The following is a 12,133-nucleotide window of genomic DNA, read 5'->3' as shown; positions in this document are numbered from 1 at the left end:
AATCTTACACAATTGTGTGTGATTTTTTCGAGATGCATTCACAGATTTGTGTCTTTACACGACTGTTCCACACATGTATAACGGACTTTTTGCGCATGAACCACTGATGTATAACTTTTATATTGCGTATATAATATGAAGTTGTAGAGTTAGATAAGTTAATTCTTCTCTATGAGTTCTGGTACATCGCCAGTCCGTCCTGGGGGAGGATCCCTCCTTCATGTGGACACCTCTGAGGTTTCTTCTTTTTCAACCCGGAATCCGTTTTTTTTAGGACTTTTTCCTTAGAGCAAAGGAGGGTCAAAGGGCAGGGATGCCAGTTTAGTCTAGTCTGTTTAATTTAGTTGAATGAATTCGTATTTCTTCCGTAGTTTTAACGTGATTCATTCCTAACACATCTGTGAAAATATCACAGAAAGACCACAACTTTTATCATATATATTCATTAATGACCAATTTTCACCATTGCAGTATGCATAAAATGTAAGTAGAGGCTGTGTGACACGACCTTCACACATTGTGGTAAAGGTTTTTGAAAAAAAAAATGTTGCTATTCAATGTTGAAAAGATGAACAATGAGTTACTTTGCTGTACCCGAGTACAACCCAACTTCAGCCTTTTTAACTGATGATCGGGGGTTTGTTTCCTTCCTGATCACTGCTCTTCCCTTCTCTGGGAAATATTTTGTTATTAAAAAAAGGAGGACATTTTTTCCCCCAGAAATATGTGCACAAACCGACAGGAATACTTTCTCTGTGGAAGATAATTAACATGTCTCGTTTTCCTTTCGTAATTCTCTATTTCAGGGTCTCAGTGATTTGCCTCCATATTTCCCTCCTCACTTTGAATCAGAGGAAGCCCCCCCCCAACACACACACACACACACATACACACCCTAGTTGTCCCTAATAAGCCAAAATGAGATTCCTTGGCTGACAGTTGTTCCAGATGGCACAGCTGCACTGTGCTTTCTGGCACAGGATCCACCACCGGCAGGGATGGCTTCCCCCCGTCGTGTCCCCGCATCGGCATCCACCACGAATGGCTGAGTGGCATTTGGCAGTCTTGGGCAATGTTATATCATCTGGGTGGTACAGTTAGTTACAGCATTCATTCAAAACTTTATTTTGTTTCATTGACCTTTCAAGAAAAAGAAAAAAATTGGGGTTTAACCCCAATGTCACACATTACATTTTTATTTTCTTTAGTTTTTCCTGTGGGATGGTAATAGAAATCCTCGAACATTTTGAGGCTAAACTTGTAGCACAGGATGTCCCTTTTCGCTTCAATAAGGCTAGATTGTATTATTTGTTTAAAAATGGAGGAGCTGGGGTCTGAGAGGACAGAAAAGAGACGGACAAACACAAAGAACACTGACACATCTGGTGGAGGACAAACAAGTTGTGTTGGCAACTGCAGGGAGCACAGGTCAAGGCAAAGTCACCTGTGTGGCAGAGCAGAAAAGATCAGTCATTTCAGCAATATGAGAAAACAAAGCATCTATCAGTGAAACATTTGTTACAAGACAAAGCATAGGCTAGTAACTGCAACAACAAAATATGATGATGGACAAACTCAAAATCATTGAAATATGTGTTGACAAAAGAGAAATATTAGTGACTATGACAAAGAGAAGGAAAAACACAGGAACATGAGTTTCAAGAGATGCAAGTTAGTGTTGTGGAGATACTTGTGGTTTCCTGTCAGGAGAAAACAAGAACAGAAGCTTAACGGCTTCACATCTGAAGAGCAGAACTGCCCCTGTACACGAGTCCTCTTTTCTACTGTCGGCTGTGAACGGAAACTACAATCCGACCTGTGTGTGTTAGTGTGTGTCCACTCTATTCTATCTGTCTGCATGTCTAGTCTGAAATAAACGATCCAGCAGTATCACTAAAATGGCACTAATTGGTTTGTCATATTAAATTCACCTGATGGAAATTTCTGGGGGGGAAAAAAAAATCAAATTTTTCCCAAAAAAGTTTTTGCACTTGGAGGAGGGGGTTTTCGAGGTGTGTCGAAATTAACATATTGTGCAAAACTACAATTGAGTTAAATGAGTCATGTGACCAACATCCGGATGTCGATGCGCTTCTTGGTAGGAACTGGCGGCCTTGTACTCTGCACAGCTGGCGCCACCAGAGGTCCCACAGCGTCACACAGCTCATCAGAAGTGGAGCGTCTCATGTGGAATTGTTGGATCCACAGCTCCTCTGGAAAATCACCAACCACCATTTCCCAAAACGGCTTAAACCGTAACCCCTCCCACGTGTAAGGAGCTCGCCGCTCTATGGCCTGAAGGAGACGCCGACGTCTCCTTTGATAGATGATGATGAGCGCTAGAGCTGTGGCAGAAATGTGAATGGATCTGCTGTCAATCAAAGTATTGGTAAAATCCGTCGCCTTGTTTCTGAATGACTGATGGTGAGTCGGTTTGTGTTTATTCACATATTTAGGATTTAATGTAAACAGTATAATTCCAAAATTGTGTTTTTTTGACATTTCTAGAATTTCTATAAAGTTTTGCACATTTGTGTGAAGGAAACGCAGCTGCACTGCCAGAACTCTTAGAGTTTTCATTCAGTTTAATGTTTGTTTGCACAGATTAACTCAGTTTACGTGATAAATGACGGTCAGTGTGTACTAAATTTAGCCAAATTTTAACTTTTGTGGGAAACAAAATATCAACAGAATGCATGATTTTTTTTTTACATACAGTACCAATTATAATAGGTAACAGTATAACTAAAATGTAATAAATAGTAAGATATGTTTAAATTGTTTCAATGTAGAATGATCCCACATTTCAAAGAAAATAAGAATAAAACGTTAAAACTTTCTCCATTCCAACATTGTTTCCATTTCTTTTCTTGAAGTTTCATTCCCATTGTTTGGTCATTTATGGGTTTTGTAAAACAATATCACACTCAACCAAACAACAAACATCTCCCCTGTCTTAGTATATTGATATAGTGAACATAGACAACATAGTTTAAGTTTAATTAAGTTTCAACACTTCAAACTGCATCTTCAAAGATGTCCTGGTTATGCTGCTTCACTGATGCAGGCATTTCACTAAGCTGAGTTTACGGCAAAATATTCAGCATTTATCTTCTGATATTTTGCTATAAAACAACACAAGAGCAGACACAAAGTTCCCACACCGACTGTGGAGTAAGCGCTGTAAACCATCACTCATTCCAACACATTTGCCAGGACGCACATCACACTTCTCAGTTGGGACTTGTTCCATTGGTTGGTCCTAACTGCTTTGTAGTATTTTTAGGCCTGTTATTCTGGGACCTGTCCTGGCAGGCCAACTGGGAGAGTATATAAGCCTCCGCCTGCAACTGGGGACCACTGAGAAGGCACAGTGGAAACATCTCTGCCCAACGCTCTAGCAAACATTCACCAGGCGTTTGAAATCTTCCCAGGGTGAGTAAAAGCTTCAGCATCCATCAGGGACACAGCCACAGGCAAGCATTCAGCTATTGTATGTGCTACCTCCTAGTGTGCTTGTGTTTTTCAAGTAAGCATGTTCTGAAAAATAAAAATCCTTCCTACATCTGGTTGCAAGTAGATCTGCTTCATAAAGGCGTGCTACCTTTTCCGGGTTTTCCTTTACCTCACGGTAGGAAGAGTGGAGGTCAAGGTTTGCCACACCCTGCTGCCCACAGCACCAGGAAGAATTAACGACCTGCAGGGCGACACTTGAGCAGGGCAAACACTCGCCAACATGGGACTCCAGTCTGGGTCACGCTGGAAGGACGCTCATTGTGCCAGCCTGCTGTCCCTTTGAGTTGTTTTCCAGCAGATTTAATGTGCTGCTCATTTTTGGCTCAGTTATCAAGCTGCAGGTTCTGGAAGTTCCAGAGAGCCGTTCGGACTGAAGACATCATAGAGATGCAGTTGTGGCAGTGATAAATTATTGTAATCTTCTTGCTCATTTATGGTTATGAATATAAAGCATAAATGCAGATTTGTCACTGTTCTTCCGTGGAGGATGCTGTATAGAATAAGGAAAGCGTTGGCGTCTTATCGAAGGCACGCAGTTCAGTTTACGCCATTCTGTTTAACTGCCCCCTCCCTTTCCCCCCCCCCCAGGAAGTCATGCTTTCCGCATAATGTCAGCTGACGTTGCAATTCAGAAGTTTGCGTTTCCTTTCACCCGTGCTGTAAAGCTTTCTGCAGAGGGGAAGGCGACATGCACACAGGTGAAATCCTCAGAGCTTTGTGAACCCAAAGAAAGTCCAACTGTAAACAAACCCAGCCATGCCACTGGTTCAAGTGCACTTGTGCACGAGGATACCCAAAAGCAAGGCAGCACAAAGCTTCTGCCCGAGGCGGACGTGGCTGGAGGCCTGGTCTCGATCTGTGATGATGCTGCTCAGTGCGCAGTGGTTTCCAGCCAGAGCATGTGCATGAGCGTCAAAGAGGAGAGTGAAGACCAGCGTCCAGCAGCAAAGAGGCAGCTGTCGTCTGAGAGTGCAGCAAGGACCGTCACCACGGTGAAGAAGAGCGCTGTGAGGCAGGACCAGGAGGTGGATCAGCCAAGACAGGCGCGTTCGAGAATCCAACTGGCTCCATCTGCCGCCGTGGACGGCAAAAGGAAGCGCAGAAAGGATCTCTTCAGCAGCTCAGAGGTCTTCCACAGGATCGACTCACGTGTCATCAGAACAGGATTGGAGGTGAGGACACAATGTACCAGCCTAACATGTCACATGATGCACAATTCTGAATAATAACCCCGTTTTAAGGCATAAAGGCTAAATCCAGCATTAGTGAGATGATTCCTAGAGATTTGAACTGACAGTGGCGCCTTCTGCATGCTCCTCAGCTGAAAGAACGGCACGTGTATGATGTGAAAACAATCGTGCACAGCATCACACGTGAAAGCAGAAATGAGCTGGACAGACTACGCGCCATCTGGGTCTGGCTGTGCCACAACATCGGTACGTTTCCAGAAAACGCACATCCACATTGCATCAAGCTGGTGTTTGGGATCATTTTGGGCCTGAATGAGTAGAGTCTCGTGTGCACAGAGTACGACGTGAGCGGCTATCTCGGCCGCTCTGAGAAGCTGAGCTCCCTGGAGGAGGTGATTGCTGCAGGACGAGGCGTTTGCTGCAGCTACTCCAGTCTCTGCTTGGAGATGTGCAGGTGAACAAACTTGTTCAAAGGGGTCAAATTAAAAAAGAGCCTTTTCTTTTTGATTGACAGAATATATTTAGATGTAAGAAGTGAGTGAAACACACTTTCTTACCTCCAACTTGGCTCCACACTCTTTTATCTGCATGTGTGAAATGTTTTGTCCAAATGGTGATTCAGGAGTCTGACCATAGTTTCTGATAATGAATTTTCTTTATTAATATTTAAAAGCCCTCAGTAACATTTCTGACAATTCTTCCGTCTAAAGGGCCTATATCATCCTGTTCTCACGCCTTTTATTGCAAACCATATCCATATACATGATAATATATTACCGGTGGCGCACAGAAGAACGATTCTCTTATTAAATATGAGTTATTTTCCAACCCGAAAGTTAGACGACTCGATCTCTTTCACTCCTTGAGGGTGCTGCCTTTTTCCATGACCTCAACCTAAAGTCGGCCTCAGCATCGTGTCTGCGTTTCGCCCACAAAAACAAACAACATCCGAACTTTTGCAAATATAGACGTGCATATTGTGCAAAGAAAAGGAAAGCATTTAGCCGATCGCCGCTAGCTCCACTGAGAAAGTGGGCGTGTGGGGGCGGAGCTGGCAGCACAGACTCTTCCTGGAAGGGGCAGTTCCTCACTTTGTGATGTCACAATGTGAGGACCCACTCGTTTTTGTGGATTGGGAGGGGCTGGTGCTCAAAGAGCAGATTTTTAGAGGAATGTTTGGAAATGCGTGAATGGATGAAAATACCGCTCTGGGGTTTCTTTTTGTAAGAAATGAACATCACAATACAGTGAAAAGCCCACAAATTAATTCGATGATATAGGCTCTTTAATTCCTGGGAGACAAATGTTTTTTTAGTCAGGAATATTGTTTTTACAAATGAGTGGCGCTTAAAGGTTTTAAGAACAGCAGAGAATACTTTGAACGTAGAGTTGAAACACAGGTAGAAGTTCTTCACCGATGCAAACCACAGTCAGCAGTTTACAGTCAGACAGTTGTTCAGAACCAATGTTAAAGAATCAGTTGCTAGAAAGGCCCAGCATCTCCTTCGACTGCACTGTTGGCTGTTCTTTACTAAGACATTTTAGGGTCCGAAGCTCTGCAGTGGCATGTCGCTGTGCACATGTCAGACTACAAGCCTGACCCTCTTGTTGTCCCATATCCTGCATGATTTCTGCTGAGAAAAAAGCTTTTCTCAGCTTTCTGTCAGATATTTCCCTTTTGGGTTGCCATTCTGCCCACTGCTTGGATGCTATGAAAAAGATCAAACAGCTGCTCCCACAAAAAGACAAATCTGGCATTGACATGATCACTCATCGGGTTGGATGTAAGTGTAAGGTATACCAGCAGAAGTTTACCAAGAGACACAGAATTCCCACAGACATCCTAAAACGTATACGAGGTTATAAAAGAAAACTAAAAACCGCGTTAGAGTTTAAAAACAGCCATAATATTTTTGTTAATGGAGTCTTGGGCTCAAAAATTGCTTTGCAGATTGCTGGGAATAATTAATGCACTTTGCTTTTGCAAAATACATTTCCTAAAATCCTGCATAAGTCATGTAGATTGTCTTATTACAAAAAAAATAAAGCAACTCTTTCTGCTGCCGTTTGGCTGGTTAAGTGTTCTTGTTCAGAAAATCTTTTTTTATTTTGGATATGTACAGAGAAGTGGGCATCGAGTGCCAAGAAGTGCCAGGACACAGTAAAGGTGTCGGGTACCGTCAAGGCCAGAGCCTCCGGCACGTTAACTCGGATCACCTGTGGAACGCTGTGTTGCTGGGAGGACAGTGGTTCCTCCTGGATGCCTGCTGGGGGGCTGGAAGAGTAGATATGGAACATGAAAGCTTTGTCAGAAGGTGAGGAAACACCAACACTCTGGAGCAGCAGTTGAGACTGAAGTTTAGCCGTGTGGAAACACAGAGATGAGTCTGACGTCTCCGTGTTTTGTGTCAAAGGTTTGATGATTTTTACTTCCTGACGGATCCAGAGGAATTCATAGAGTCCCATTTCCCGGAGGAGGAGAAGTGGCAGCTTCTGGACACGCCCATCATTCTGGAGGACTTTGAGAAGAGGGTCTTTAAGACATCAGCCTTCTTCACATTGGGGCTAAGACTGATAAATCCTCATCACTTTCACATTGTTACAGGTCCACTTTAGTTGTTTCAAATTCTACTGTCTCTAGGTAACATGATTAACAGTCCTCTGCTTGGTTTTCTGCTCAGATGATGGTGAGGCAAACGTGTCCATCGGGTTCTCCTCGCCAACAACCTTTACCTATGAGATCACGCAGCACAGGGACCTCCTCCACTGTGGAGCTTTGGAACAGAAAGAGTCAAGTAGCTCCTCCTTTGGCATTCTAACAGTCTCCCATCGGAGCATGAACCTGCAGCTCCTGCCACCTGCAACTGGAAGCTATGACTGCAAGGTCTTTGCAAGGCATGAAAAAGCGAGCACGCCTCTGGTGTGGGTTTGCTCCTTCACAGTGGAGTGTCTAGCCCCAAGAGCCATGGAGGTTATCCCAGAGAACCCCTACCTGTCTTGGGGAATGCAGCCCGTTGCAGCCTCACTGGGTGTAGCGGACTGCAGCCAGAGCAGGGAGGTTGCTGAGGTGGATAAAGGTGTCTTTGACCTGGTGCTGAAGACCTCACGGCCTCTGATGGTGCTTTGTGAACTGGTCCACCCACAGATGGAAGCTGCTCTTGCCAAGCGCTGCCTGGCAACACAGATCCAACCGGACATTCTTCTCTGCCACGTCTTGTGCCCCTTTCCTGGTTTCTACCGGCTCTCAGTGTTTGTTCGGGACTATGAGAAGTCAGAGCTGAAGTTCCAGAATGCTGCAAACTTCCTGTTGCATTGCAAAGGGAAGGTTTTCCACGTGGATGAGCTGTTTCCCCCTAACCTGGGCTCAGCATGTGGGCCTGGGACCCGAACTGCTCAGGCAGGGCTGTCCAAATTCAGCCATAATGCTTCTGTGGTGAGCACCCAGCAAGGGAAGTGTAACATCACCTTCCACAACCAGAGGGACCTTGAGCTTCACTGCACCCTCAGCAGAGACGAGAGCAAAGCACCAGCTGTTCCGCTCTCTCGTCACCTGCTGTGCACGTACACGGACACCAAGGTGACGGTGAGCATCAGCCTGCCGGAGGTTGGCGTGTACCGGCTGGGGCTCTATGCTCGCGTCGGTCCCGGTGGAGAGTTCAGCCCCATGTGTGACTTTGTTTTGAGGAACAGCTGTGCTCTGCCGGGCCCGCCATTCCCCTGCCTCTATTCGGCGTGGAGGAAAGGCTGCGTCCTTTTCGAGCCTCGCGCAGGCCTGCTCGACCCGCTCTCCAGGGTCCATTTCAGGGTGCGAGTTCCCGGAGCCCTGAGGGTAAGTGTGGTGGGAGAGACAAGAACTGATCTGACACTGAACAAAAGCAGAGTCTGGGAGGGGGAGGTTTTCACTGGAGATGCCCTCCAGCAGTTGAAACTGGCAGCCTGTTTCAGAGAGTCTGACGATATGGCTGTTTTGATGACTTTTGACACAAAGCAGCTGGAGAGCAAAGACTGAAATCAAACAGTGACTTCATGAAAGCTGCTGATAAGGACAGATACACGTCAGTCTGTGCTTTAGAGTTTCTGCTAAGAACTTAAACGGTTACGTAAGGTGTTTCAGGTTTATTTCATTTAACTCAACAAAGGCAGAGCCGTGTTGATGCAAACTGAGTGAAAGAAATTACTTAAATTTAAGGTGTTTGTCAACTGCGATCCAGCTTCTTCTGGGTACAAAAAAGACTTTTTGGCTCTGGTGCTAATGTGGATCATAAGTGCAAATGTGCAAAATGTCAAGATAAGAAAACATGCATTTTAAGTGTATGTTGTTAAAAGGTGTACAATAATAAAAATACTATGAAGCCAGACGTTTCTTTTGGATGAATCTTGAATTTAGCAGTCACAAAGGCACAACACTACAGGTCTTTGGAACTAAACACCATATGTATTTGAACATCAAACGTCTACATCTGGGTTTTATTTGGGTTTCATGAACAGAATTTGGTCAGAAGTTAGTACAGTAATCCCCCCGTAATCGTGGGGGTTACGTTCTTCACCCCCCGCGAATAACGAATATCCGTGAATAATTGCCGCCGTTTTAAAACTCCCAGAGCTTTATGTGAGCCTTACTCATTAATACAGTAAGAATCTTGTAATGTATAGTAATGACAAAGTACATTTTAATTTTTTACATAGTAATGTTTATTAACAGTAATAAAAAAATTCTGTGAAATATAGTAAAATGGAAATGATTACTGTACATGTATTACAGTATTATTGACTGCCATCTATGGCCATTCCTCCACTCTTCACACTTCAGGAGTCGGGAGATGGTGTCGTATCTTCTACGGGCGTGTTAGACGTTTTTTATGTTCGTTGTGATAATGATAATTCGCTGCAGCGTTTGTGTCCGCGGATGCAGCTTCTCCATGGAAATTTGCACTTCGTATTTGGTAACGTCTCACGAAACGTTCAAACCAACCCTTGCTGGCTTGAAATTCGTCTGCATCTGTTGCTGTTGATGGTCCTGGTTGTGGTTCTTTTTTGTTGTCTCCACTGAATTGAGAATATAAATTCCGTGCCTTTGTACAAATCATCTTCGTGTCCAATGGGATTTTTTTTTTTTCCGTAAGTCCTGGAACCAGAACGCTAAGGCAGACTCCATCTTAACAATTGTCTTGTCTCTTACAACATTTACCATCTTAGCACTTCCACAAAAAACCGAAGCTACACTGGATCTGACCTCCTTCTCATTTTTTTTAATGTAACGCACGGTGCTCTCATTCAGTCCGTAATGGCGCCCAACCGCAGAGTAACTTTTACCACCCATTAATTTATCCAACAGTTCTATCTTTTCATGCAGAGTCAGAACCTTTTTCTGCCGTTTGGGTTCATTTCCAGAAGCTGGAGATGATGCAGGGCGTTTGGATGCCATCTTAAACGCGTAAACAATACTTTACAGTAAAGTACAGAGTGAATTGTTTTTCAAAAGCGCGGAATGAGCGCTGTTCTGCGTCTCACGCTTGTGACGTCACGTCATCTGCGGCCACCTGCGAATGGGCGGGGCGCGAATATTAGACCGCGAATGGGCGGGGGATTATTGTAAAGTAAAGAAGCTCACAGAAGACTTTCCTGTGTGTTTCTCACTTTCAATGTTGGGAGTAACTCCACTTTTAGAAACTTCAGGAAAAATGCCGGAAAAGGCTGTCAATTTTTGTCAATTTCCTACAAAAGTTTAGATGTTTCATTTAGATAAAATTCAAAGGTTTTTAAATCATTTATGAAAATTTTTTATTCCCCACATAACGACGTCCCTGTGGCCCAGGAAATCAGGGTCAACAGACCAGGCAACGAGGAAAAGTGGTGAAATGTCACATGGGAGCAGGTTGGAGCAGGTGAAGGAAGGTTTTAGGTGGGATGTGTGCCTAAAGGAAAGGTGTAGAAGACTGTTGTTGGTTTACAGACTTTGATGCAGAGACGGGGGGCAGAGCTGGAGGCAGCAGAGATGAAGATGCTGAGCTTCTCTTTGGGACCAGGAATGGTGGATCAGGAATAAATCCATCAGAGGGACAGATCATGGTGGATGTTCTGGAGATCCATGCAGGGAAGCTGATGGAGGAACAGTGATGATGTTGGTGAAAGGATGCTGAAAGCAGGAAAGAGAGGAAGGCAAGGCAAGGCAAGGCAAGGCAAGTTTATTTGTATAGCACAATTCGTACACAAAGTAATTCAAGGTGCTTCACAAAACAGAAAAATGCATTAAAATCACAATACATCATAGAAATAATCAACATAAAATTTACTTTAAAAGAAAAGGAAAAAAAAAAAAAAAGATTTAAAAAGAAAGGAAGGAAAGAAAGGTGCAGATAGGACCTTTCAGTCATATACACGGCTAAACAGAAATGTTTTAAGTCTAGATTTGAACATGAACACAGAAGAGGCCTGTCTTACGCCTTCAGGGAGGCTGTTCCAGATTTTAGCTGCAGAATATTGAAACGCTGATTCCCCTTGTTTAGTTCTGACTCTGGGAATCAACAGGAGGCCGGTCCCTGAGGTCCTCAGAGTACGAGATGGTTCATATGGCACTAACATGTCAGAGATGTACTTTGGTGCGTGGCCATGGAGAGACTTGTACACAAGCAGAGCTGCTTTGAAGTCTATTCTTTGAGGTACAGGGAGCCAGTGCAAAGACCTGAGCACAGGACTAATGTGATCATACTTCCTGGTTTTGGTCAGGACTCGAGCAGCAGCATTCTGGATGTACTGAAGCTGTTTTACAGCTCGTTTGGACAGGCCGGTGAGCAGGCCATTACAGTAGTCTAACCTACTGGAGACAAATGCATGGATAAGTATCTCCAGGTCTCGCTTTGAGATTATGTTTTTGATTTTGGCAATGTTTTTCAGGTGGTAAAATGCCGCTGATGTTACTGACTTGATATGGCTGTTAAAGTTCAGGTCAGAGTCCATGATTACCCCTAGATTTCTGACTTGATTTGAGGGTTTAAGAGACAGAGAATGAAGGTAGCTGCTGACAATTTCTCTTTGTTTCTGTGGGCCAAAAACAATAACTTCGGTCTTGTCTGAGTTTAGCTGGAGAAAGTTGTTCTGCATCCACGCACTGATCTGTTGGAGGCAGTGGTTGAGAGAATCCACCGGCCCATATTCACCTGTTGTCAGTGACACATAGATCTGAGTATCATCTGCATAGTTGTGATAAGATATGTTATTACTGCGTATTAACTGCCCTAGTGGCAGCATGTAGAGGTTGAACAGAAGGGGTCCCAGGATCGATCCCTGGGGCACACCACAATTCAAGCCCATGTAGTCTGAGACACAACTCCCAATTTCAACAAAATATTTCCTGTCTTCTAGATAAGACTTGAGCCAACTTAGGGCAGATCCAGAGATGCCAACCCAGTCTTGGAGTCTGTGCAAAA

At 44.1% G+C, this 12,133-nt stretch overlaps 1 protein-coding gene across 2 annotated transcripts; it reads left to right on the top strand.

Moving 5' to 3' along the window:
• The first annotated feature begins 3,159 nt into the window (after window positions 1–3,159).
• On the top strand, window positions 3,160–9,062 carry ky (kyphoscoliosis peptidase). 2 transcript variants are annotated; one of them, XM_004082733.5, is made up of 7 exons: window positions 3,160–3,435; window positions 4,105–4,688; window positions 4,838–4,952; window positions 5,043–5,160; window positions 6,830–7,021; window positions 7,121–7,311; window positions 7,388–9,062. In XM_004082733.5, the coding sequence occupies exons 2-7, from the start codon at window positions 4,125–4,127 to the stop codon at window positions 8,713–8,715; spliced, it is 2,508 nt and encodes an 835-aa protein (XP_004082781.2). In that variant the 5' UTR covers window positions 3,160–3,435; window positions 4,105–4,124; the 3' UTR covers window positions 8,716–9,062. The 2 variants fall into 2 exon arrangements, with proteins under 2 accessions (XP_004082781.2, XP_020569138.2); XM_020713479.3 differs by lacking the exon at window positions 3,160–3,435 and having other exon boundaries at window positions 3,756–4,688.
• The last annotated feature ends 3,071 nt before the right edge of the window (window positions 9,063–12,133 follow it).

Source organism: Oryzias latipes, chromosome 22, assembly GCF_053564925.1.
Source record: "Oryzias latipes strain Hd-rR chromosome 22, Olatipes_Hd-rR_3.1".
Classification (NCBI taxonomy): domain Eukaryota; kingdom Metazoa; phylum Chordata; class Actinopteri; order Beloniformes; family Adrianichthyidae; genus Oryzias; species Oryzias latipes.
Note: the sequence above shows the minus strand (reverse complement) of the source record. Positions and strands in the feature narration are given on the sequence as shown.